Raw genomic sequence first — 22,582 nt, 5'->3', positions numbered from 1 at the left:
ATCTACCAAGATTTTTTTATTTTATTTGTATGAAGTTTTATTGATTAAAATAAACACATAAAAGATACTTGTATAAATGGCAGCGGGTGTAGTATAAAGTGACCCGTCCAGAGAGGGCAAAGAATATTAATTGATCCAGTTCAGAGAGGATAAGTTACGCAGGTTGGATATGGCTCTATCCACTATGGATTGATTGTCAATGCCAACATTGTCATAGTATGCTGGCCACTTGGCGCGCCAAATGGTTGTAAGTACACAAGTAATGGCCACAAAGACAGAGACCTTTAAAGGAGAGTCAAGAAAATGGAATGAGGAGAGGTTCAGAGACATGACGTTTTGATAAACCTCACTCATATCCAGAGCTCCAAGAGGCAAGAAGACCAAGGCAAAGTAGTTGGACAAGATTTCCAAATTTGATTGACAAGTGAATAACATCTGGGCGGTAGTTTCGCGATGGCCACTGTATTCACAGAGATCATCTGGTAATCTCAAAGGAGTGTATAAGTTAGCTTTGGATGAAACCTTATTATGAATCAACCGGAACCAAAGATTACGAGCTGTACTGGGCATTTTCGTTTGAAGAAAAGAGGCCACAGCGAGTCGATTTACATTCACCCTAGGGTTGGTTACTGGAGAGAGATTGCGCCTGTATATGGCACGAAGCTCAGTATTAGACATGTACAGGATCATAATACCTTGGTAGATAAGCTTGTGACATTAGTAGGGCGACAGATCAACACCTCCGCCGGTGACAGGTAATGGCTCAGGGACAGCAGGAAAAGATAAGTAAATGATTGGCAAGGATGGCAAGAACTGGATGTCGTTATCACGAACAGCAGCAGTAACAGTGGACCAAAGGGTGGGTTTGGGGCAGTTACGCCTTGCTTTAAACAATAAAGAGTCTTTTAAACGGCTTGGCTCGAGAAGAATTTGCGTAGGCTTCATACGAATTTGATTGTTAGTGACAAAACAGATATCAGAATGAGCCTGGTTGCATAATTCTAACAGTATCCAGCGACAAGGAACAGTCAGTCTAAGACGATTCAGCAGCAAAGACGTCGACCGAGCGGAAGACGGTGAGCAAACAGTGTTGATCAATCAAGGGTGATCCAGTTCACGTGTTACGGAACAACAGTGGCAGTTGAGGGTGGGACGCCCCGTATGTAACCTGTATGAAGACGCATAGTAATTGCATGAGGAAAGCAGGAATTGGGCGAGAGACCTGGTTATCCAAAAACAGAGCGCGGACATACCGTTGTTGCAAAATATGTCGTTGGACTGTAATTTCAACGACTCCAAGACCATCAACGTGCTTAGGCAGATGCATGACAGACTTCTTCAAGCGAGGTAGTATTTTGCGACACACAAACTGATATTCCATTGAAGAGATCTTTCTGACGAAAGCGGTGGGCAGAGTAGTGACACGCAGCATATGGCAGAAATGAGCAAGGAACAACGAGTTGACCATAGTAGCGCGACCATACACCGAAATGTTTCTTGTCTTATGTCTGTCCAGAGACGCTTGGAGCTTCAGGATAGTTTCTTGCCAAAATCCATCCCGTTGGGCTTTGCTGAACCAGATTGGATATCCAAGATACTTGATGTAGGAGAGACACATCCGAGTTATACCATTGAAATTGCAGACGACTAGTGAGGCGAAACAAGTCATCACACACTCTAGACCTATCTCCCGACGGAAGGAAGGCAATAGACTTGTGATAGTTGACTCGTGCATTGGACGCTCGACCATAGTAGGAAATGTGATCTTGAATAGTCTGCATCTCTTCATTATTGTTGATAAAGACCAAAAAGTCATCAGCATAGGCCAGTAACTTGGCAGGAGGAGAAGCCACCAATTCGAATGAAGACAATTTGGCAGCCGTGATGTTTGATGCAGTACTGATGTCCTCGTTTAGTGTTTGTGCTCTTATCCATTATCTGTATTTTGACGATTTTAACTTCAATATATTTTATTCCTCATCATTGCAGACATTGGGCCCACCAACAGTTTTTTCTATCTCTCAGTATGACACCCTAAGGACTTATGCCATTGTTGGTAAGAGATTTGCATGCGTAGGCCTCTTCGTTCAGTGGGTTGCTAGACAAATATACTATGTTCAGGGTTTGAATTATCTGGGCAGGGCTGACTATCACAAAAGAACGAAAAAGATTAGATTTGTTGAGAACTGCCAGCTACCATCAATCATTACCAAATTGAATTTTGTTTTCCTCTTGCAAATTGTAATGTGTAATTCCTGTAGGGTATAAATAATAGCGAAATGGCCGGCTGTTTATGGTTGAAACGTTCGCCAGGATAGGCTTAGTAGGGCCATCCAGATAGCAGATATCAATATCTGCCATGTTTTCGATCCGTTTTGTGAGTTCTGTAACGTTGGTTTTATTGTAAGCTCTGCAGAAAAATATGCAAACTGCTTGGTCCCTCGAAATTATGGGCATTATATGAACAAAGAAAAGTGGGGAAAGAAGGAACTCTTTTTTTTGAGATATTGTCATTGCAAAAGACACTTTTATAGGAAAAAACTCCAAAGAAAAGAAAATTATTTGGGCTAATCAACTATCTCTTTAATTCCATCATCCCCATTTAATCAGTATCGCAATTATCCTTGTCATCATCATTGCCAGCGTCAGAAGAAAGGCATTTAGGTCAGCCAGCAGCAAGCCGCCGCCGCCAAAACTTATTCAAACCCAGGCTCGTTTTTTTGCCCAAGATTGGACAGATATTGTCTTTTTTCGATTTCTTTAATCTATTTTATGATATTCGACTATATAAACTGTGATGATCACCCTACGCTTTCTAATACATTCTTGAAGTACTTCTCAAGGCGTTTCCAATGGAGCTAACTGTAATAAATGTTTTGACTGAAATTATTGAGAAATTCCAAAAAATATGAAATAAGGTTTTTGGGCACAATGTCGAAATTTTGCATATGAAAACTTAATTGAGGCGGTTTCAAAAGTTGCTTTGGATCGAGAGAAACGTTTTGATTCAATATATACTATAGTAAAAGTCTTTATTTTCAAGGTGAAAAATGCGATCGTTTGATTTTCGATGGAAACCATGAGGGGGGTACCTCATGGTTTTTGATCGATTTTTGGCCATATTTTTTTTCGTTCAAAAAGTAGAGCAAAGGTGTCAGGAAGTTACTACTACTCAAGTACACTTGTTTGGCGTCATTTCGGTGGCTCATAAAGGCCTACATGTCAAAATATGAAGGCTTGAAATTTGTCAAATTTGGTTATGTTTTGCTGCATAGTTTTTATTTACACGGCATGAATTACATCTTTGGCAGCCGAAATCTTCTGGAGAGCAGTTCTGCAGCCTGTGCAACTTCTAATTCGAGTAGGAGACATATTGATTTTGGCACAGCCAATTCATACAAATTTTGATGCGTTATGTTGTTGGGCTCCCCTATAAATAATAGAGGAAATGAGAAAGCGAATTTGCTGCTTGAATATTATGGTTTTTCTCCTTTGCTTCGCTACCGTAAACCCCTCCTCAAGATTAATATTACCAAATGTTGGGTTAGATGCTTAGTTGCCAAGGTTTTTCACCTTCACTTTGCTACAATAAAACCGCCTCATAATAGGTCAATGTTACCAAATGTTGGATGAGACGCGTAATGTTTTTGGTGAATGGACTTAGCACCTCCTCCAAACCCCCCTCCCTAATGCCAGCTTCGCCGGTGGTTTATTTGCCTTGTATGGTACTCAATTCTTTAAATTTTTGAAAGGATATGATTTGTTTGTCTTGAATGTTTTACACTATATATAATGATGAGTTAAACCAACCCAGATTCTCGGAGAAGCAGATCACTGTTGCTCAAACAAATGTCACTGTGATTAATTATTTCTGATCTTAATCTACCCCTGGCTAAATGGATATGGATATGCTTTCATATTGTAGTGCTTTATAGGCTATTCGCCCTGACACACTGTTTATCCCTGCAACCCCCTTAAATGTTAGCTGTACTTCATATCAAGTGGGAAAGCCTTATGTATTGGACGCAGTTGATGCTGTTCTTCTCGAGCTCGTACTCAACATACAGAACTTCCTGGAGATAGACAGTCGATGGTATACTACTACATGTGTCATTATACTTGGTCGTAGCACTCGCGCTTTATTGCTCCCGATTAAAGTCAAATTTTCAGCCTAGAATCAATTACTGAGACCTAGGAATCGCCGTGATGGGATCTGATCTACCAAGAAATGCAGTGAGAACTTTAACCTGGTGTTTTCGTTGCACACGGGCAAAGTGTTGTAACATCACAAGTCAAATACGACGGTAAGAGTGGGTGAATAAATACCCATTATGAAGCTTCATGGCCCCGGCGATCTTAAAACGCTACGCTAATTAACTCTAGAAAATCGCTTTTATACCACTTTTTAAATATGATAGCCACATAGCAATACCACTTGGATTGACATTTTGCAATATAAGCAATAATGGCCGTCTTCCACGGTCGGTTTTGGTTCCTTGAACCTTCTGTCATGCGTTGTTTGGTTGGTCATATCGGCGCTGGATATACAGTTTTTCCAACACATGAACAACTCTAAATAGTTGAGATTATGATGAAAGAAATTGACAAGCCCAAGCCAATGATTAAATGGGGATTAGCATGAATTATCCTTCATTCGGTCCTCTTTTCTTTTCCTTCTTTCAGCATCATATCAACATTTAAGTGACGCATATTAGTATGAGTCAATTGCAACCAAATAGCATTGCACCTTATCGCCCTATATCGCCACCGTCCATATTAGCGCAAACACCCTCAATAGAACAGCGCCAATACTTCCAGGAAGCCCTATCGAGGCCACCTTCATACATGATGTGCCATGGTGATAGTCAGACAAGTGCATTTGCAGAGAACGAGCAGTTACATTTGCAAGTGGTACAAGAATTGGCAGAATACTACAATCGACAAAACACTCGGCATCACTATCTAGACAGGCTGCTTTTTTGGAGCACAGGCGAGGAAAATGGAGGAGAAAAGATCAAATACAAGTACGCGCTGCAGTCATGTGTATCGAGTCAATTTAGAGGAACACCGTTTCTGATATGGACCATCATTTTCATATTTGCTGGGTGCATATCTGTGTTTACAGGGCCGAATGGAGCGCAGGCATTGTGGATACTGCTGGGCGTGTATCTGATCATTGCCTTGGTGGGCTTTCAGCGTAGACGTAAAGAGGCCAAGCGCATTGAGGATTTAGAGAGATGCATTGCGGATCAGCGATTGCAAAGAAGGGCATTGATCAATCAAGCGCATCCTTTACCCGAGGGTTACTATTTCGAAATTCAAAATCACAGCAAAGATCACACACATCCGGTTGTTACGCTGCTACCCCCACCACCAGCCTATGATGTGCATTGAAGTGTAATTCCTAATTATACAAGAGTGTTCCATGTGTGCCTGGCACTGATTAACCCTCTCTTTATATACCCCTACACAACAAAAAAAAGAACAATATGATGCCATCATTGCGTTGCCATAGATACGCATGGAAGTGTTCATGCGTTTGATAGGGCCGTCATCCAGTCATCAGCATAAACAATAAATTACACTCAGTTTCGTTTCTGTCTCTCTCTCTCTTTTCACCCTAGTCTCTTTTTCTTCTCCTCTTATTTATTGTTTACATTGTATGTTTAAGCGTCATCGCCCTGAAACGGGTACGGGTGATTACAGTCGACTAGAGCAGCACGACGAAGAAGATGAAGCGTATTACAGCGAACAGACACTCCACCATCCAAATTCAGTGCTGGTAGCAAATCATCATGGCCACTGTAACGTAGTACCTTTATTATCCCAAAACATGCCTGTAGCATCAACAACTCCACATCACTCTCCACCACACTCACCGCGAGCTTCGTTCTCTGCTGCCACCCATGTCACGCGTCGATTCTTCCAAACAAGATTACCCATCGTATTCAGAAAGGACATGGCATCCACTGCTTCATTTTCTTCGTTACCCCCTGTGATCATTGCAGATCTTCAGAATGGCAACATACCAGAGATAGCTCAGCAAGACGAATCAGGCTCAAAGAACGACCAGGGCTGGACCATCATACACAGGCGACGGTTCAGGGGAAAGCACGGCATTGGTGAAAGCAGACATCCCAACTCATCCAGTAGCTCTGCCATGGAAGTGATGATTGACGAGGAAATTGACCCCTCTGATCAGGTTACGTGCTCTGTGTTTGTGAAATGGCAGCCCGAGAGTGGATCACAAGATCAGCAACCACAGCCTTATACCATGACCATGTCACCTTTATTCGCCAACAAAGAGGAAGAACAAGCTGAACAACAGGATGTGCGGGTAAGTCTTATTGTTGCGGCGTATGTTTCATTTGCAGGCAACAATGAGTGTATTAACCAGGCAACAGTATTTTCAAGATCCTATACCTGAAACAGAAGAGAGATTCAAAGAGATTGTTCAGTCTGTGAGAACGGCTATCGAAAACAACATGCAGCCCACTCGTATCAGTCAAGGCTCCAGTGGATCTTACTTTTGCAGAAACTCGTCGGGTAAGATTGTGGGCGTGTTCAAGCCAAAGAATGAAGAGCCATATGGCCGTCTGAATCCAAAGTGGACAAAGTGGATCCATCGTCATTTGTTTCCATGCTTCTTTGGTAGATCTTGCTTGATCCCCAACTTGGGCTATCTGTCTGAAGCAGCCGCTTCTCTCATTGATAGAAAACTGGGCACCATGGTGGTCCCTTACACAGATGTTATTCACATGTCATCGCCAAGTTTTCACTATGACTATCTAGATAGGCGTTCTCAGCATGGACTACCACCCAAAATTGGCAGTTTTCAATGCTTCCTCACAGACTACAAGGATGCCACTGTGTTCTTTAGAGACTATCCTTACCATGACTATGAATATGCTGAGAGTAGAGCCATGAGCAGAAGCTCTGTATGGGGCGGCTGTCTTGGTAGAAACGACGACCTCGATGAAGACAATACCGTGCTGTATAACATGAGCCATCAAGTACAGCAAGAAGAAGAAGACAGTGATCATACACAAGTCGCCACCACACCCATGCCATCCACACCCACGACAACGACCACCTCCAACACATACCCTCATGATACCACCACACATAGTAAATTCAGCAAGAAACCACACAAAAAGACCAGCCATCAAGAGTTTAGATGGACACATCCGTTACAAAAGCAGTTTCGTCGTGAATTTGAGCAATTGGTCATACTGGATTATCTCATCCGTAACACAGGTATATATAAAAGCAAACAAACATAGGGACACTGTGCTGATAATCTCCAAAGACCGTGGATTGGACAATTGGATGATCAAATACTGTCCCCCCAAAGCGCCTAAAAGCAGCCATCACCATCAGTATCAGCATCATCATAACCCTCCGTCCTCCGCATCTTCATCGTCCAGCAGCAGTTGCAGTAGTCATTGCGCAAATGACGATGATCAACTCAACAAACAAACATCTTCCAAGCAGCAGCCACAATTACAAGAACGAAAGGGACATATCCACGTTGCAGCTATTGATAATGGACTTGCATTTCCCTACAAACATCCAGATCAATGGCGCTCTTACCCTTATGGTTGGATCGCTATGCCTGATACACTTGTCAGCCGACCCTTTTCAGAGGCTACACGCAAACAATTCTTGCCCATTCTGTCAGATCCTCTGTGGTGGCGAGACACAGTGAGAGAAATGCGTGCCTTGTTTGAATTGGATGACGATTTTGATGAAAAGATGTTTCAAAAGCAAATGGCAGTACTCAAGGGACAAGGATACAACATTATTCGTACACTCAAGGATCCAGCTGCAGGGCCTATTGATCTGGTTGCTATGCAACGCGTGGTGATCAATCAAGAGGAAGTGTTGATTGAGTATGATGATCGAATTTTGCAGAGCAGAGGCTTGCATTTACAGACACCTGCTTCCAATCCACCCACATCATCCTCTGCTGCAGCGATGGATATCTCGGATGCCTTGCCTGCCAAGAAGAACGCTCAAAGACTTAGTGGTAGCAGAAGATTGCGTACACAGCGATCCACATCATTTGATGTTATTTCGACCGCAAGTTCGCCATTTTACGACGATGAGGAGGATGAGGAGGAGGATGTGGATCTTGAAGCAGGCTATTTCCCGCCAATGACTGCTGTTGCTGCAACAACTGCTCGGCAAGAAAGAAAATGGAAGGATAAGCTCAAGGATGGATTATCCATGGATCTAGGAGGTGCTGGCTTGTTTGGCAAAAAGAAGAAAAAGAAGAGTAAAAGCAATAGATGTAGAGCATTCGACAGCGATGGTGATATTTCAGACCGCAATGACACGGATTCGTTCGACTCACAGGAAGAGGAACAGCAAAAGCCGAAAAGGGTTACTGTTGTCATGGAAACCATTGACGTTGTACAGAGTAGAACGTATTTTACATGCTGTTAATTTATTTCAAATACAATTGACTTCTCCAGTTCCTTTTGTCGTTGATAATCCATCAAGAGTTCGTATTTTTGACGCTTGGAAGCCTCTACAAATTGAAGTACTTCTAACAGTTTCTCTCTGGCTTTCTTCATGTTGGGTTGGAAGATGTGGACACCGTACATGGTGGTGACAATCAGTTCGTCTAATCCATCGCGGTTGAGATCCAGATGTGTCATGCGATAAATAGGATAGGCAAACTGTCTCTTCCAAAGTACGGTGTACACTTGTGTGCCTGACACTTGCTTGTAGATCAGCACCTGTCTGCCGTACGTGCCAATCAAGATTTCTTTCTCTCCGTCCCAGTCCACATCCATCACATGCGAGCATAAAACACTATCAAAGTTACCAGACAACGGCAGTGTTTTGCTCGTAGAGAGGCCGTCTGTGTCAATGGATCTGTACACGATAGCTTGTTCAATAGCACATGTCACTACGAGATGTAATTCATCGTCTTCCCGAGCTACATGCATGATGGATGAGGTTTTCGTTCATATACACTAATGTTCATTGAACTTACTCTTACTCGATGCTCTTGGCTGAAATACCAACACAGATGTAATAGGACTGAATATTCGAATTGCATGCGATTTGGTTTCTCTTCCGTCCTTGTTGTAGAAACCAAGAAAGAGTTCTCCATTCTGTCCTCCTGCGCAAATCACTCTATTTCCATTTGGCTGATCCAATATATGCATAAACAGTATGCTATACACAGTGTTAGATGGTGAATCCTGCAGCCGTTTAGTGTATACATACTTTGTGCGATGGTTGGATATCTTGCCCATCATTGGAAAACAGGCAGATGATGGCATCTCGACAAACTGGTTCGTCTCAGAGCTCTAATTGAGGGACATCAGTGAGCCAAGGCCGCCTCACATTGATCTCTAGCCTAGTTACCTGTGCATATAAGTGAATGATGCCATCCATTGATGTCAATAGAAATGCCGTTTGTGATTTGCCATGCATGTTGATTCTGGTTCCTAGTCAATACGCCTGCACATCCCTTCACGAAGCAACACTTACGGAACATGCGATATCTGCATTGGCGCTGACGACAATGGTATAATTTGGCTGGCATCGCCAATGGCAAACAATGCCTGCTCCAAGAACGGCTTTGTCTCTGTGTCATTGCCATAAATCCTTAGACTATATGATAGCGATGCATCCTCGCTTTCTTCTTCTTCCGATTTCTACAAACATAGCATTGAGTGCTTTTTGGTTATCGAACAGACATCATCCAGTGAGCTTACTTCTGCAACAGCCAATGCAACAAATAAGCTGATTTTATCATCCACGCTGGATTCTACTGCATCAATCGCAATCACTTCTGATTTTCCTGCTTCTAATCCAAGTGTGATGTTTAAGCAGTTCCAATATCCATCACGAGATATGAAGGCAGTAAGTTCTGATGATGAGGCTGCTATAAAGTGTCGAACAGGTCTTGATAATGCTATAAACAAACAGATCAATATGCAAATTTGCTGTGGTTTGCGGTTGAACTCAATCCCTACGTTGGGTATATTCTGGCGCTGGCTCTGCTGGTAGTTTATCAATGCGTGCTGATGGAAATTCATCTGGTTTGTCCATGTAAGTCGGCAATCGTGAATCCAAGGTGACAAGACCAAATATATTCCTACAAGAAGCTGGCATCAGTCTAGATCCTACTGGCAGCTTCATACAGAATGCATTACGTTCTTTCATAGCCATAGCGTGCGTAGTGAGTTTCTCTGAAAAGAGGATCGTCATCTGTCAAAGCGATATCATTAAACGACATGATTCATGAAGAAAGGAAAAAGTGAAAAAGAGGATTTAACTGGACATGAAAATGTGCGTCGTGTCTTATAAAATGCACTCAAGGATCTACTTGACTCAATCGGATAGCAAGCTACTCAACATGAAAGATTTGCTCTGCAATACCTCATCAGAGTGTAGTTTATTTCGTATTTGTCCTGCTGTTTTTCTGTGTTCAAGTATATATATAAGGTGTATGTTGGATGTAAATATGTAGATGTTGTAACCATAGAGAGAAATTGTGATCCATAGGATGTCAGTTTTGTTCAGGTAAGGTTGTGGGTTGTGCGGTAGATGTCGTTTCTTGTGATTCAAGCATACTGTTTGCATTGTCGTAGAGGTCAGGGAATGATTTGGTGAACTCTTCTGAAAGCAACTGCCGAAATTCCTGTGGATAAACTACCATGAGCAATCCTATTACTTGTATTTTTCTACTGCCTTACCCCAACAGCCTTGATTTTGCCATTTGTAAATTGATTCTCTGTAGCTGCTCTTTCCACGAACGCTTGAGTAAATATATCTGGGTTCTTTCCGTGCTCTACAAAGCTAAAGGCAAGGATGAGAATTCTCGGTATGATATATGATCTTCATCATCCTTTACTTTATCACTTCTTCTGGTATAAATGAGTCTATGCCATCTTTCAAATCATCAATCTCTTTATAGTGTTCGACAATCTCATTACTATACAGAATAGGTATCATTAGACGGCATTTTTCTGTTTGATTGCGATATACATAAATGCTCATACATCTTCTTCCACACAAGCTTATTTCCATCCGCTTGAAAATCATAGACAATGACACTCAATTCAAAAAGTTTTTGTAAAAGCTCGTTTAATTTGTCTTCGGCTGATTGACGCACATGGGCTGATGTATTGTCCTCTGATTGCATTTATGTAGAGATGTGTATAAAGAAAGAGGGAAAAAAAAGTTTTGGGCGAGCCTATACGACGCCAAAAGCTCATTCAAAAGATGAATGCGAAATGAGGAACACTGACTTTTGATTGGATACCAACGTCCATGGATGATTGCAAAACGCACTATTAAAGGCAGACTAAACAGTGGCCATGGGGTGTTCAGGATACGAGCAATAGCCTTGAATGAAGTTGAAGTTGACTATGACATTTGATACTCGTGTTTGGAATGCATGTCCAATTCTGGTCTCGTTTTTGGTAAAATGGAACCACATGTAAATTACATTTAGACATGGTGTAAACAAACGTCGAGTATCAATACAAATAAATTTGGTGCCATAGGACAAAATATATGCATTCACTAATTGAATGACGGGTGTCAGCATGAGCATTGCCGAGCAGCAACCGCTTGATGGTAACAGCTGCCAACGCCTAGTATGATACAAGCTCATGTCCAGAGTATTACCAATCCAACATCTGTTGTCAATCGCATGTTTCATGCCGTATAGATATACCAGATCGGAAGCGCTAATGCCACGAGAAACTTTTCCAGAAACCATTTAATCTGATTCAAATCGGCCCGTATCTGAAACAAACCTGTAATGGAAGTTTCTCTTTTCCAAGGCATTATATAAAGAGGCTAGTTAAATAATCTACGCAGGTACAATAGTACCTGTCAACTCTTTTTGCCCAATATGGTTGCTACTCAAGTATTGCCAGTTTGTAAGTACACATCTGTTGATCCAATCTATTGAAACACCATGCTAATCGTGCACTAGTTCTCGGCCTCTTTGCTCTTGCAAGTGCTCAATTGCAAAACGCTTCTTCTACTTCCTCTCTCATTCGTTACAATGTAATCAATTTGCTTAATGAAACCCATTCTATGGGCGTCTCCATTGACAATGTCACTTATCCCCTGACTCCCAATGGGAATGCTGCTGTCTTGCACTCTGGCCAAGCTCCTGTTGCTACATCTGGTTACAGATATGTCAAGATTACCAAAGAGAACAACAATACTGAAATTGAATCTTTCTTGCGTGCTCCCTCTCAGAACGATACTGTCAACGAGTTTTTCAAACGTAGTTGGAATACCAAGCAACTGGCTCAGCTGCCTACCTTATTTGAACCCTTGCCTGCCATTCATCGTATCCATTCTGAACTGCATAGAGAAGGTGAAATCCCTACCATCCATTTGACTGGTAACCAAACTCTCATTGACATCATGCATAACAGCAGTGGTGCTGACATTGATGTGCCTACCAATATGACCTATATCAGCCTGAACGATACGTTGTCTTACCAAGACGTCACCATCTCCTTGGCTGGTCGTAGCTCTCAATGGCTGCCTAAGCTTTCCTACAACATCAAATTGAGTAAAAATGACAGACTCTACAATTACAGGCGTGTCAAATTGAGGGCTTTGGATACAGATCCATCTTATATCAGAGAACAAATGGCTTATGATATCATCAAATCTACTGGTCTTGCTTCCTCTGAGTTCAGCTATGCTCGTGTCCTCCTGAACGACAAAGAACTTGGGTTGTTTGGTCTGATTGACACTTTCAAAGACCCTTGGTTGGCTAATGTCTTTGACAATGGTAATAGCAAATACAAGAATGGTCATCTGTACCAAGCTGTCTTCTCTACTGCCAACTCATCTGCTGTCAATCACACCTCTGATTTGTCTTACTATAACAATATCACTGCTTATCAAGACGGTCAGTATGAAATCAAGGTCGATGCTGCCAAGGAAAAGAACAACTTTAAGCCTTTGATGGAGTTTACCAAGTTTATAGCCACTGCACCCACCAATACATCTGATGCTGTAGCTGCGTGGAAGAAGGAGCTGGATACCGACAGTTTCCTCCGCGCAATGGCTTTGGAAGTGTTACTTGGTTTCTCTGATGGATACAACACCATGGCTGATAACTACTATCTCTATGAAAATCCTGAAGCCAATAACTTTTTCTATATCCCCTCTGATATGGATCTTACTATGGGCTCTACTATCTTCAAGCTGAATGACATGTGGAGCGGCAACTACAGTACTTTTCCCGGTATGGGCAGTCGTCCCTTGATGAACCAGATCCTACAAGTACTTGAATTCAAGCAACAGTATGAGCAATTGCTGGTCAACATCTCTCAAAGTTTGACCAACCCTGTTGTTGTCAATGCCCGCATCAACGACCTCGTCGACATGATCGCTGAAGATGTAGCTTGGGATCAAACTTTACCTCGTGTTGGCGCCAACATTATCAGTGGCATGGGCGCTTCTCTCGATAATTCCGCTGACAATGCTCCTGCCGACTCTGCTGCTACAGCTGTGATCGGCAATGCTATCCCTGATAACCTTGATATGGAGACTATCAAGGACTTTGCTAGCAGAATGAATATCTCTATTCCTTTCTCTACTGCTGTCAATGGTAACACTGGACATCCTTCTTTGTCAGGCGTCAAGGAGTGGTTCCAAATGTCATCTGAAAATACCCTCAACTTTTTTGGTATGGGTAATTCAACTAATGCCACCACTGCCTAATCTACTTTTTATATTTACATCTACTTGATTTCTTCTGAAATAAACAATCTAATCTCTACATTATTGAAAAGGGTTTTTTAGATACGCTGATAACTTTCCGCGCAACGAGATGACCATGATTTTGCACAGCTTTCAGAAAACGACAGTGATATTGAGCCTAAAGGAATCAAAAAACATATCTGCCTTGAAGCTGTACACTTCAAACTTGTTGCGCCTGAAAACGGCGATTGTATCAGGAGTTGGCTCTTAGCATTGCGAAAATTTTGAAGGATAGCCCGGTCTTTAATGGAGACCTAAAAAGTGGCCTCATTTGGTGTAATGAATAGTGACCGAATGGCTGAATGAAAAAAGCCGATAGGATTGCTATCATGATAGTACACAGTCTGTTTTTATACAAATAAAAACTAGTCAGAGTAGCTTTTAAAAAGTTACTCACTGACTGCATCTTGATGATTCTGTATTCACGATGAATAAGCTTCAAGCTCGGGATATTATCGTACGCAATTTGGATTTTTGCATTTCGCATTAGCATTCGCATTTACATGGGCAATTTTTAGCAATTGGACTTATCATTTATAATAAATGTACAAGTGCATTTATATACTATGGTTAAGCTAAGCTATAGTGTCTTTCAATTCACTATTTCCTTTCTCTAGACGTCAAGGATACAAATTACCTTCATCAATGTGGATATTACCATCAGCAGCAGCCAGAATCCGTTTAAACTCCGGTTCCTTTTTTTTTTTCAGTTCAAGATTGGACAGATTCTGTTCAAAAACGACTTGATTGAACTAACTTGAGAGAACCGACTATACAAAATGTAATAATCACCCCATACTTCCTTAAGCTTCCCTGGAGTACTTTTCAAGGCGCATACAATGGTACCCGTAAAGAGGGGTGTTTTGAACAAGACCATTGAGTAATGTTGAAAATTATGAAATGACGTTTATCGCCAAAATATCGAGGTTTTATATATCAAGGTCTCACAAAAGGGATTTCAGAAGTTGCGTTGGATCGATAGAAACATTTTGATTCAATATATACCATAGCAAAATTCTTCATTATCAAGGTGAAAAACGCGATCGTTTGATTTTCGATAAAAACCATGAGGGGTACCTCATGCTTTTTGGTCGATTTTTGGCCATGTTTTTTAGGTCTTCAAAAAGTTGAGCAAAGGTGTTAGAAAGCATGCGTTAGATGAGAGCAATTGTTTGGTGCTCTTCTGGCGGCCTAGAACAGCTTCTAACACAAGAAAACGCGGCTCGAGTGTATCCGAATTTAGCTGTGTTTAGCATATTTTTGGATAGACAACAGAGGTGATCCAAGTATATTGTCTGCCCCTATATGAAATATTCTCATTAATACACTTGTGTAGGATCGCAGAAGCGACAACTCCACAGCGACAACTCGAAGATGGAGGTTCTTCGTATGAAAGTGGAAATAAAGACTCGATATGGGTAGAATACGGTATTGGAGGCCGCCTACCGTATCTCAATGAGATGGAATAAGGAGGCTAGCCTCTCAAAGTCAGAGGCGCACGTTTTTGCATAATGCATGTTCACGGCAGACACAAATAAACCACTACAGTAATTTCATTGTTTATTCTTTACACGATACAATTGACGTCCCTTGCTAATCAAGATCCTCACCAGAAGATTTAGAAGCACTACCACCGCCACCTAATTGAAGCAAAGGGTTTCCTCCACCAGCACCAGCACCGCCAGAGAACAAATTAGCCATCAAATCTTGCATGATATTGCCCTGCTTTCTTGGCTTTGGAATATTGAAAAAGACGAGACCGATTTCTTGAACAAGTTCCACAAAATTAGCCTCATTACCATACAATCCCTCGTATTTTGTCTTGAGTTCATTGAATAAATCCTTTCCGTCTCTTTGCACAGTCAGCAACAACATTTGTGTGAAATTCATCCAAGGATCTGCGTAAATATGGAATGGTGTGGGTTCGTCAACAGGTGCACGACGCACTTGGGATTCAGCTGCAACAGGTTGTGGTCCAGCTTCAATAAAGTTTTTGTAGGCTAATGTTGCATGATGGATATCCTTTGTTGCCAAAAATCTGAGATAGCGTTAGTCTTTCTCTCTCTCTCTGCATACCACATCAACACACACACACACACACACACACACACACACACACACACACACACACACGCGTGCGCCTACTTACTGAAGGACGATACGGGCAAGATAGGCGCCCTTCCATTGCGTCTTTTCCTCAACAGCCCAGTTATAGGCTAGTTTACCAATCAATTCAGCACTGTGATCTGTACCCACAAGTAAATGATCTTCAGCCAAACTGTACTTTTTCTCTACAAACAGCAGTTAGCAAAAAATCACCTTTCGAATGCGTATTGTAGCTATTCCCTCTTTACCATTATAAAACATGGTGCCAACAAAATCGTGTAATTCAGGATCGCCCTCGGGATAATCACCATCAGCCTTTGTCCATCTGTTGTTAATGTGTTATCAGTGAGTTGCTTCCTCCTTTGAAATTAGGCAATTACCTGAAGGCATTGCTAATAAAGGTCTTGCGACCAGCTTCTGTGATGGGAAATAAAGACAAAATTTCGACAACACGATCTACCATCATCATTTAGCATTTCATATGGTTGATTGTTACAAGCAAATGCCTATGGTACCTAAAGATGTCTCGTCCACAGGTAAATGAGCCAACTTGTAAGTGTCCAGCATGTAGTTGGCTAAGTCAGATCCAGAGCCATTCTGTTTGTGTTGTAATAAGAGAATGGCACCATCGTGCAATAAGCGGATAGTATCAGCATACTTTTGTTGCTTGTTGTATCTGCCAAGTTTTTCATTATTAGAACGCGCTACCTTTTCATTGAAATGCCAAATATACCTGCGAGCTACCGTACGATACATTTGCTGGGCTTCGTAATAGTTGCCAGCATTTACTGAATCTCTCAATTTCTGGAGCGTCTTTTCCAAGCCTTTGCTAGACATTTTGTTGTTTGAATTATACAGAAAGAAAAGGTATCGAATTCAAAACGCATGTTGGTGTGCGAGTCCATCACAGTGAGCGGATGAACAAAATCAGGGCTCATCCAATAATGTCTATTAAATCCAGAATAAAAGGGGGAGAAGCACACCGTCAAACGAGGCATTTAACACTTTGTAATGTGTCTTTGTTGTAAGGTTTACATGCTTCACATGCCTGCTTATCTGCTCTACGGGCAATTACTGATAGATGCTGTCATCAAGAAAGTAAAAAATATACCTTGGATTGATATTCGAACTAAAATATCATCGGAATATAATGGACAAGCTAAAGTCTCTGTATAATTGCAAGCATGTTGAATTAATTCCCTTTGCCCACATCTTTCTCTCTTGTTTTAATACAAAAACTATGCCTACGCTACTGACCAGAACATTTGCCCTTCTCAACAACATCAAGCCACCTACTGTAGATCAGCCCAATGTCCTCACAGTGATCAACGCAGACACAGAACAGCCTATCCAGCTCGTCAATCACAACACAAGACCAGATGTATCTATATGGAAAGCAGCAGAGCTTGGAGATCTAGCAGCCTTGCAGTACTATGTACATCACACCAACAGCGTCGATCCTACAACGCTATTGAATACCCGAGATCCCGATACTGATTGCACCTTACTCCATTTGGTGGTGTCAAATAACCACCAACACATGCTACCCCTCATCAAATTACTGCTAGAACATGGTGCTGATGCTTCGGCACGCAATGTATACAACGTGCAAGCGATCCATATGGTATCTTTGCATTGCCCTGATCCATTGGCTTCCATTGAGCTCTTGTTGGATCACAAAGCGAGTCCCAATGCCAGAGATGGAGATGGCTGGACGCCCTTACACTACGCTGCAAGGTTCTGTCATCCTCCTGATCCTGTCATTCAACTGCTAATTGAAAGAGGAGCCGATGTCAATCTGACAGACGCAGGACACAAGTCTCCCTTGTTTGGTTTGCTCGCAAACGGTGACTTGGCAAGCTCTTTGGATTTTTTGGTGCACACTGCCAAGGCGGATGTAAGCATTCGAGGCGATTTTCTTGATCAAGCAAGTCGCAAGACTCGACCTGGCACAATCGTGTTGCAAGCTGCCAAATATGGGCGTTTGGAATGCCTGTCGTTGCTAATCAAATCAACTGTAGCCATGCAGCAATTACGCCGTGTGGTCAACCAAGATGAACTTGCGTATGCTCAATCACTCGCCAAAGAACAGCAATCTCGCAGCAAGAGTACAGACACTAAATGGGAGTTAATTTTACAGCTGTTGCAAGAGTTGGAAGACACACTTGAGAAAGACCCATTATCACTATTGAGCTCCAGAAACAAGCTACTGCAAGGCACTGCAACTAACGGACTGCCCAGCACATCCAAAGGCACTCGCCCTATTCAGCGACGACACACATTAATGGCCATGCTGGGCTCCATGCGTCGAAAAAAGATGATTGCGCAACCACAGCCTGTTGAAAGAAAGACATCAGCTACTATTAAACTGTTCAGAAAGATGAGTCGCATGATGAAAAGAACCAAGAGTGATAGCCATACTATGATGCAGCAGCCCCATCAACAAGAAATGAATACTAATATTGCTACTAATAACATTCGTTCGGATGGAATGACAAGATAGAACTGTTTTTTTCTCATATATACGACTTATTTATTAATAAACTTTCACTATACATACAACATCTTCAAGGCTGAAACGTTGTTGCATTGGACAGTCGACAGGCCAACAAATGACCACTCTCGGAAAGGCCCAGTTCCCAGTTGGAGTCCTCAGATGTTGTGTCGCGGGTCCACTTGAGTTGTTGCAGTTCAACTTGTAACTCAATTGGGCTCTTGTCCTGCTCGTACATCTCTTCAGCAACTGACCACAAGTGAGCGCATATTTTTGCTGGTCGAACAAAGGGCCTGGAGCCGTCCAGAAGCGAAAGTATCTCTCTAAAGTCAGAAGGGCCATAGGCAGATTCAAGTGAATAGATGCCAGTGAATTGAAAAATGAGGTTGTGCGAGCTTGGGTCTACACAAACAGGTGAGAAGCGTATGACAGACGAATCGTAACCAGTTTACCTTTGCGCCATCTCACATTGAATCCATTGTTCACTATACATTCATCCGTGATTTCATAATAAGCAATTTCCTTGTTGCCATGAAGGTCGTCATCTACCACAACCTCTTTGGTATCTAGACCTATAAGGGCAGCACATAATGAATCATCTGGTCTATGGCACATGTGAGTGTCTACACTTGATATCATTGTCCAGCAACATACCGAAACTGAATTTGCACGGGTCTATTCAGCTTTCTTTTGCAAATCACCTTGTGATTCTTCAAGAGCTGATTGTAGATGGCATTGACACCTAAAGCCCTCAACTTGACCACGCCTAATTCAAAGATACCTCCGCGCGAGTAGAATGATAATCCGTTGTTTGTTGGAGTGGTCGAGACCAATTTTGCATTTGTATCAATATCCGGTATTTCATAATGCGTAGCCAGGTAATCTGCTATACTTAATAGATGTGTCCTGTCATGCTGTTTCTTGAAGTTTGGGTAGTTGGCTTTGATCTCGCCGATATCGCATTGAATGACAAGTGACTGATTGAGTGTCGATGTAATTGAGGTAGATGGAGAAACTACAGTAGTCGACGCTGGTGTATTCTTAATATGAGCCTTTCGTTTAAATGCTTCCGGTAAACCAAGCTGACGGATGGCTTTGTTTTGAGTAGGCTGTGCAGTTGAAGGAATCAATCGCTGTTGTTTGGTTGTAGTGGATCGACCGGTAGAAGGCGATACGAATGTAGGTTTTGGCGTCAAGCGTTCCACTGATACAGTTTTAGCTGGTGTTTGAGCAGATGATGGTAATGTGGTGGACAGCCTTGATGATGGTGCAATGAGATCCACCACAATGTCTGATGGTTCCAAAGAACCCGGAGCATCCCTTTGTCTAGTAATGTATGGTAAGGATATACGCTTATTAGCACAATTTGCAGAGAGATCGTCGCCTGAAGATACTGCTCGCTTTTGTGGAGTGACAAAGGTGGGAATAGTCTTAGGAACAGGCGCAGCTCTGGATGGCCGCGCTGATGAACTTCTAGCAGAGGTGCTGGTATCATTTTCTGGTATTGATTGCATAAGTTTGGGTGTATTGTCTGCTGCTTTGTATGGGGCAGTCGTGGGTTCTATCACTGAAGATGCAGTATCAATTTGCCAGTTAGCCATTGGTGTTGTATTGATTAATGTTGGCTTGTCGGATTTAGCCTTCTCGGTACTGAGAGTCACTTCTAGTGGTTCTTCTTCTTCATCGTCGCTCAGCATGGAGAAACTCCAGCTGTGGTCTATATTTGCTGATGGTGATGCCGAGAGACGTTGTGGTGGATCAGCCACTTGAATTGGAGGTGGAGGGACATTAGTCTCTGTTATTGACGATGGCTGTGTTACAAACAGAGGTTCTTCTTGCTGATCCAAATCTATTGTATCTGACTTGTCGTTTCTGCTAAATATGAGACGAGTAGAATCTATTCTTGCTCTTCATACTTACATTTCGCTCTGAGCCTGTTTGTTAAAAAGTGCATCTAGAGTGCTAGGATAAGCCTTGTTGAGCATACGTTTGACAAGGCCGCAAATCAACTGTTTGTTGTGGAAATAGATGGTGGTCTTGTTTGGCTCAATGTTCACTGCAAATATACGATTAATTGATATCTCGACGACGTTGTACTTTAACTTACCATCGTATTCCTCTGGTTGAAGTTGAATATCCATATAAATAAATGGGTTCTTTTTGTTGTTTTCACTTAAACCAATAGCCTCTCTGTATTTATCCCTGATCCATGTTACCAACTCCTTCAGCTCTGATTTCACATAGTTGATGGGCCTCTGATTAACATAAATAAACACACGGTCCCCTCCCTTATAGATGACAGAAGGATCTGTCAAAGTAATCTTCTCTGAGTACTTTACACATGGACGCCATTTCACTTCAATTACCTGAGTTTTGTTTGGGCACAATCATATCTATAGTTAATGCGGGATGGCTCTCATCGGTCTCAACAAATCTCTCTACCATGTTTGCCAATTGGGATCCGTATATGACGGCAAGTGTTTGATTGATGGATGCGGTGACAGGCTTTACCCAAGAGTTGTTTGCATTATTGGAGCTGTATCCTACTGTATCTCTGGCTAGATGCAATGAGAACCTGACACTGGGGTGCGCTAAGGCGTATTTGATAAGTAGCTCTTGACACTTTTTGTTGTTTTGAGTGGTATTCTTCTGGGCCAGCTGTCTTCTTACAGGGAGATTGTAGAATGGCTTGTACAATGTCACCACAGTGCCTGATTTTGATATTGTATTTATGGGCTTTTCACTAATAATAGGCGTTGAGTGATTCAAGAGCAGTAGTGATCTCTGTCAATGCATACTTTAAAATGGCCCCTTCTTTATCCAAGTCGTATTGCTTTCCAATAGCCTCTGTTTTTGTCTTGGTCATGATGATGACATGGTCAGCTACTGCGCATATGGAGTTGAGCGCTTCTCCTCTGAAACCATAACTTGTAAGTGTTTCTAGATCATCAAATGTAGCTAGTTTTGAGGTGTAATGCCGTTTGGCTACATAAAGTCTGTCGTTTTCTTCAATACCGTCACCATCATCCTTGACCTTTACGATACCATGTTAAGAGAATACTATCTATTGTCTTTATACTAGCTTACCTGAATAGATTCTAAACCATTGTTTATGAATACAAGCTCGATGGAAGTTGCATGAGCGTCTAGTGAGTTTCTTTAATGTCTTGGTCAGCCACTTATATCATAAAAGCGAGACTCAGGGAGAATTTACTCGATCAGTTCTTTCACAATAGCTTCTATATCTACAATGACTTGGCCAGAATGCAGATGTTGAATAGTATTCTTATCGAGTACTTTGATGGCCATTACAACAGATAGAGTAAAGGAAACAAATGGGTTAAAAACATCACCTCCTATGTCATTTTAGCATGCTGCATTAGAAATTTGAAACGCCACAACGACCATGGCTTAGTAGAGATTAGCAATGAGGATGCCTTAATCAAGGATAGCTTTGGCTAAGATATCCGTATAGAAGCGTAGCGTAATTCATATTAACTTTCTATACAATTGTACTAGAGCATGATATTAAATGTTCAGCTATCATGTGGGAGTTCTCCATGGCTCACATGTAGCTGCATTAATGAAAACAATTTACATACAGGCAGAAAAATATACTTGAATTACCTCTATCCAAAAATATGCTAAACACAGCTAAATTCGGATACACTCGAGCCGCGTTTTCTTGTGTTAGAAGCCGTTTCAAGCCGCCAGAAGAGCATCAAACAATTGCTCTCATCTAACGCATGCTTTCTAACACCTTTGCTCAACTTTTTGAAGACTTAAAAAACATGGCCAAAAATCCACCAAAAAGCATGAGGTACCCCTCATGGTTTTTATCGAAAATCGAACGATCGCGTTTTTCACCTTGATAATGAAGAATTTTGCTATGGTATATATTGAATCAAAATGTTTCTATCGATCCAACGCAACTTCTGAAATCCCTTTTGTGAGACCTTGATATATAAAACCTCGATATTTTGGCGATAAACGTCATTTCATAATTTTCAACATTACTCAATGGCCTTGTTCAAAACACCCCGCTTTACGGGTACCATTGTATGCGCCTTGAAAAGTACTCCAAGGAAGCTTAAGGAAGTATTTTTTTTTTTTTTTTTTGTAGGGGAGTCGAGCTCCAGGTTTTATTTAAAGTCCTTTAAATGTCATGCTGAGGGATAGAAAAGACTGTTGGTGGACCCAATGTCTGCAAAGAAGGGG

General features: G+C 41.8%; 10 protein-coding genes across 10 annotated transcripts; 4 read left to right on the top strand and 6 right to left on the bottom strand.

Moving 5' to 3' along the window:
• Window positions 1-126: 126 nt before the first annotated feature.
• On the bottom strand, window positions 127-570 carry ATC70_007561 (uncharacterized protein; the record flags this gene model as incomplete). The annotated part of the gene is made up of 1 exon (XM_064826820.1): window positions 127-570. One exon carries the CDS (start codon window positions 568-570, stop codon window positions 127-129), a length of 444 nt encoding a protein of 147 aa, XP_064675877.1.
• A 147-nt stretch (window positions 571-717) lies between these two features.
• ATC70_007560 (Aa_trans domain-containing protein) lies at window positions 718-1,789 on the bottom strand (the record flags this gene model as incomplete). The annotated part of the gene is made up of 2 exons (XM_064826819.1): window positions 718-1,033; window positions 1,254-1,789. The coding sequence occupies 2 exons, from the start codon at window positions 1,787-1,789 to the stop codon at window positions 718-720; spliced, it is 852 nt and encodes a 283-aa protein (XP_064675876.1).
• A 2,927-nt stretch (window positions 1,790-4,716) lies between these two features.
• On the top strand, window positions 4,717-5,394 carry ATC70_007559 (uncharacterized protein; the record flags this gene model as incomplete). Its single annotated transcript, XM_064826818.1, has 1 exon — window positions 4,717-5,394. The coding sequence occupies one exon, from the start codon at window positions 4,717-4,719 to the stop codon at window positions 5,392-5,394; it is 678 nt and encodes a 225-aa protein (XP_064675875.1).
• A 268-nt stretch (window positions 5,395-5,662) lies between these two features.
• ATC70_007558 (uncharacterized protein) lies at window positions 5,663-8,411 on the top strand (the record flags this gene model as incomplete). The annotated part of the gene is made up of 4 exons (XM_064826817.1): window positions 5,663-6,337; window positions 6,405-7,257; window positions 7,310-8,278; window positions 8,359-8,411. 4 exons carry the CDS (start codon window positions 5,663-5,665, stop codon window positions 8,409-8,411), a joined length of 2,550 nt encoding a protein of 849 aa, XP_064675874.1.
• Window positions 8,412-8,444: 33 nt separating this feature from the next.
• On the bottom strand, window positions 8,445-10,258 carry ATC70_007557 (uncharacterized protein; the record flags this gene model as incomplete). Its single annotated transcript, XM_064826816.1, has 8 exons — window positions 8,445-8,947; window positions 9,005-9,189; window positions 9,241-9,323; window positions 9,382-9,457; window positions 9,508-9,674; window positions 9,735-9,934; window positions 9,996-10,117; window positions 10,176-10,258. The coding sequence occupies 8 exons, from the start codon at window positions 10,256-10,258 to the stop codon at window positions 8,445-8,447; spliced, it is 1,419 nt and encodes a 472-aa protein (XP_064675873.1).
• Window positions 10,259-10,531: 273 nt separating this feature from the next.
• Window positions 10,532-11,167, bottom strand: ATC70_007556 (uncharacterized protein; the record flags this gene model as incomplete). Its single annotated transcript, XM_064826815.1, has 4 exons — window positions 10,532-10,663; window positions 10,719-10,821; window positions 10,877-10,957; window positions 11,025-11,167. 4 exons carry the CDS (start codon window positions 11,165-11,167, stop codon window positions 10,532-10,534), a joined length of 459 nt encoding a protein of 152 aa, XP_064675872.1.
• A 717-nt stretch (window positions 11,168-11,884) lies between these two features.
• Window positions 11,885-13,725, top strand: ATC70_007555 (uncharacterized protein; the record flags this gene model as incomplete). The annotated part of the gene is made up of 2 exons (XM_064826814.1): window positions 11,885-11,912; window positions 11,969-13,725. The coding sequence occupies 2 exons, from the start codon at window positions 11,885-11,887 to the stop codon at window positions 13,723-13,725; spliced, it is 1,785 nt and encodes a 594-aa protein (XP_064675871.1).
• A 1,632-nt stretch (window positions 13,726-15,357) lies between these two features.
• On the bottom strand, window positions 15,358-16,707 carry DFR1_1 (dihydrofolate reductase; the record flags this gene model as incomplete). The annotated part of the gene is made up of 6 exons (XM_064826813.1): window positions 15,358-15,802; window positions 15,914-16,055; window positions 16,119-16,195; window positions 16,251-16,326; window positions 16,386-16,546; window positions 16,604-16,707. 6 exons carry the CDS (start codon window positions 16,705-16,707, stop codon window positions 15,358-15,360), a joined length of 1,005 nt encoding a protein of 334 aa, XP_064675870.1.
• Window positions 16,708-17,110: 403 nt separating this feature from the next.
• CAB5 (Dephospho-CoA kinase cab5) lies at window positions 17,111-18,373 on the top strand (the record flags this gene model as incomplete). The annotated part of the gene is made up of 1 exon (XM_064826812.1): window positions 17,111-18,373. The coding sequence occupies one exon, from the start codon at window positions 17,111-17,113 to the stop codon at window positions 18,371-18,373; it is 1,263 nt and encodes a 420-aa protein (XP_064675869.1).
• Window positions 18,374-18,437: 64 nt separating this feature from the next.
• On the bottom strand, window positions 18,438-21,673 carry UFD2 (Ubiquitin conjugation factor E4; the record flags this gene model as incomplete). Its single annotated transcript, XM_064826811.1, has 9 exons — window positions 18,438-18,766; window positions 18,817-18,968; window positions 19,019-20,236; window positions 20,285-20,420; window positions 20,472-20,672; window positions 20,731-21,107; window positions 21,163-21,398; window positions 21,452-21,521; window positions 21,579-21,673. 9 exons carry the CDS (start codon window positions 21,671-21,673, stop codon window positions 18,438-18,440), a joined length of 2,814 nt encoding a protein of 937 aa, XP_064675868.1.
• Window positions 21,674-22,582: the final 909 nt, after the last annotated feature.

Source organism: Mucor velutinosus (assembly GCF_035048745.1).
Source record: "Mucor velutinosus strain NIH1002 chromosome Unknown tig00001553, whole genome shotgun sequence".
In the NCBI taxonomy this organism is placed as follows: Eukaryota; Fungi; Mucoromycota; class Mucoromycetes; order Mucorales; family Mucoraceae; genus Mucor; species Mucor velutinosus.
This window is presented reverse-complemented; position numbering and strand designations above follow the sequence as displayed.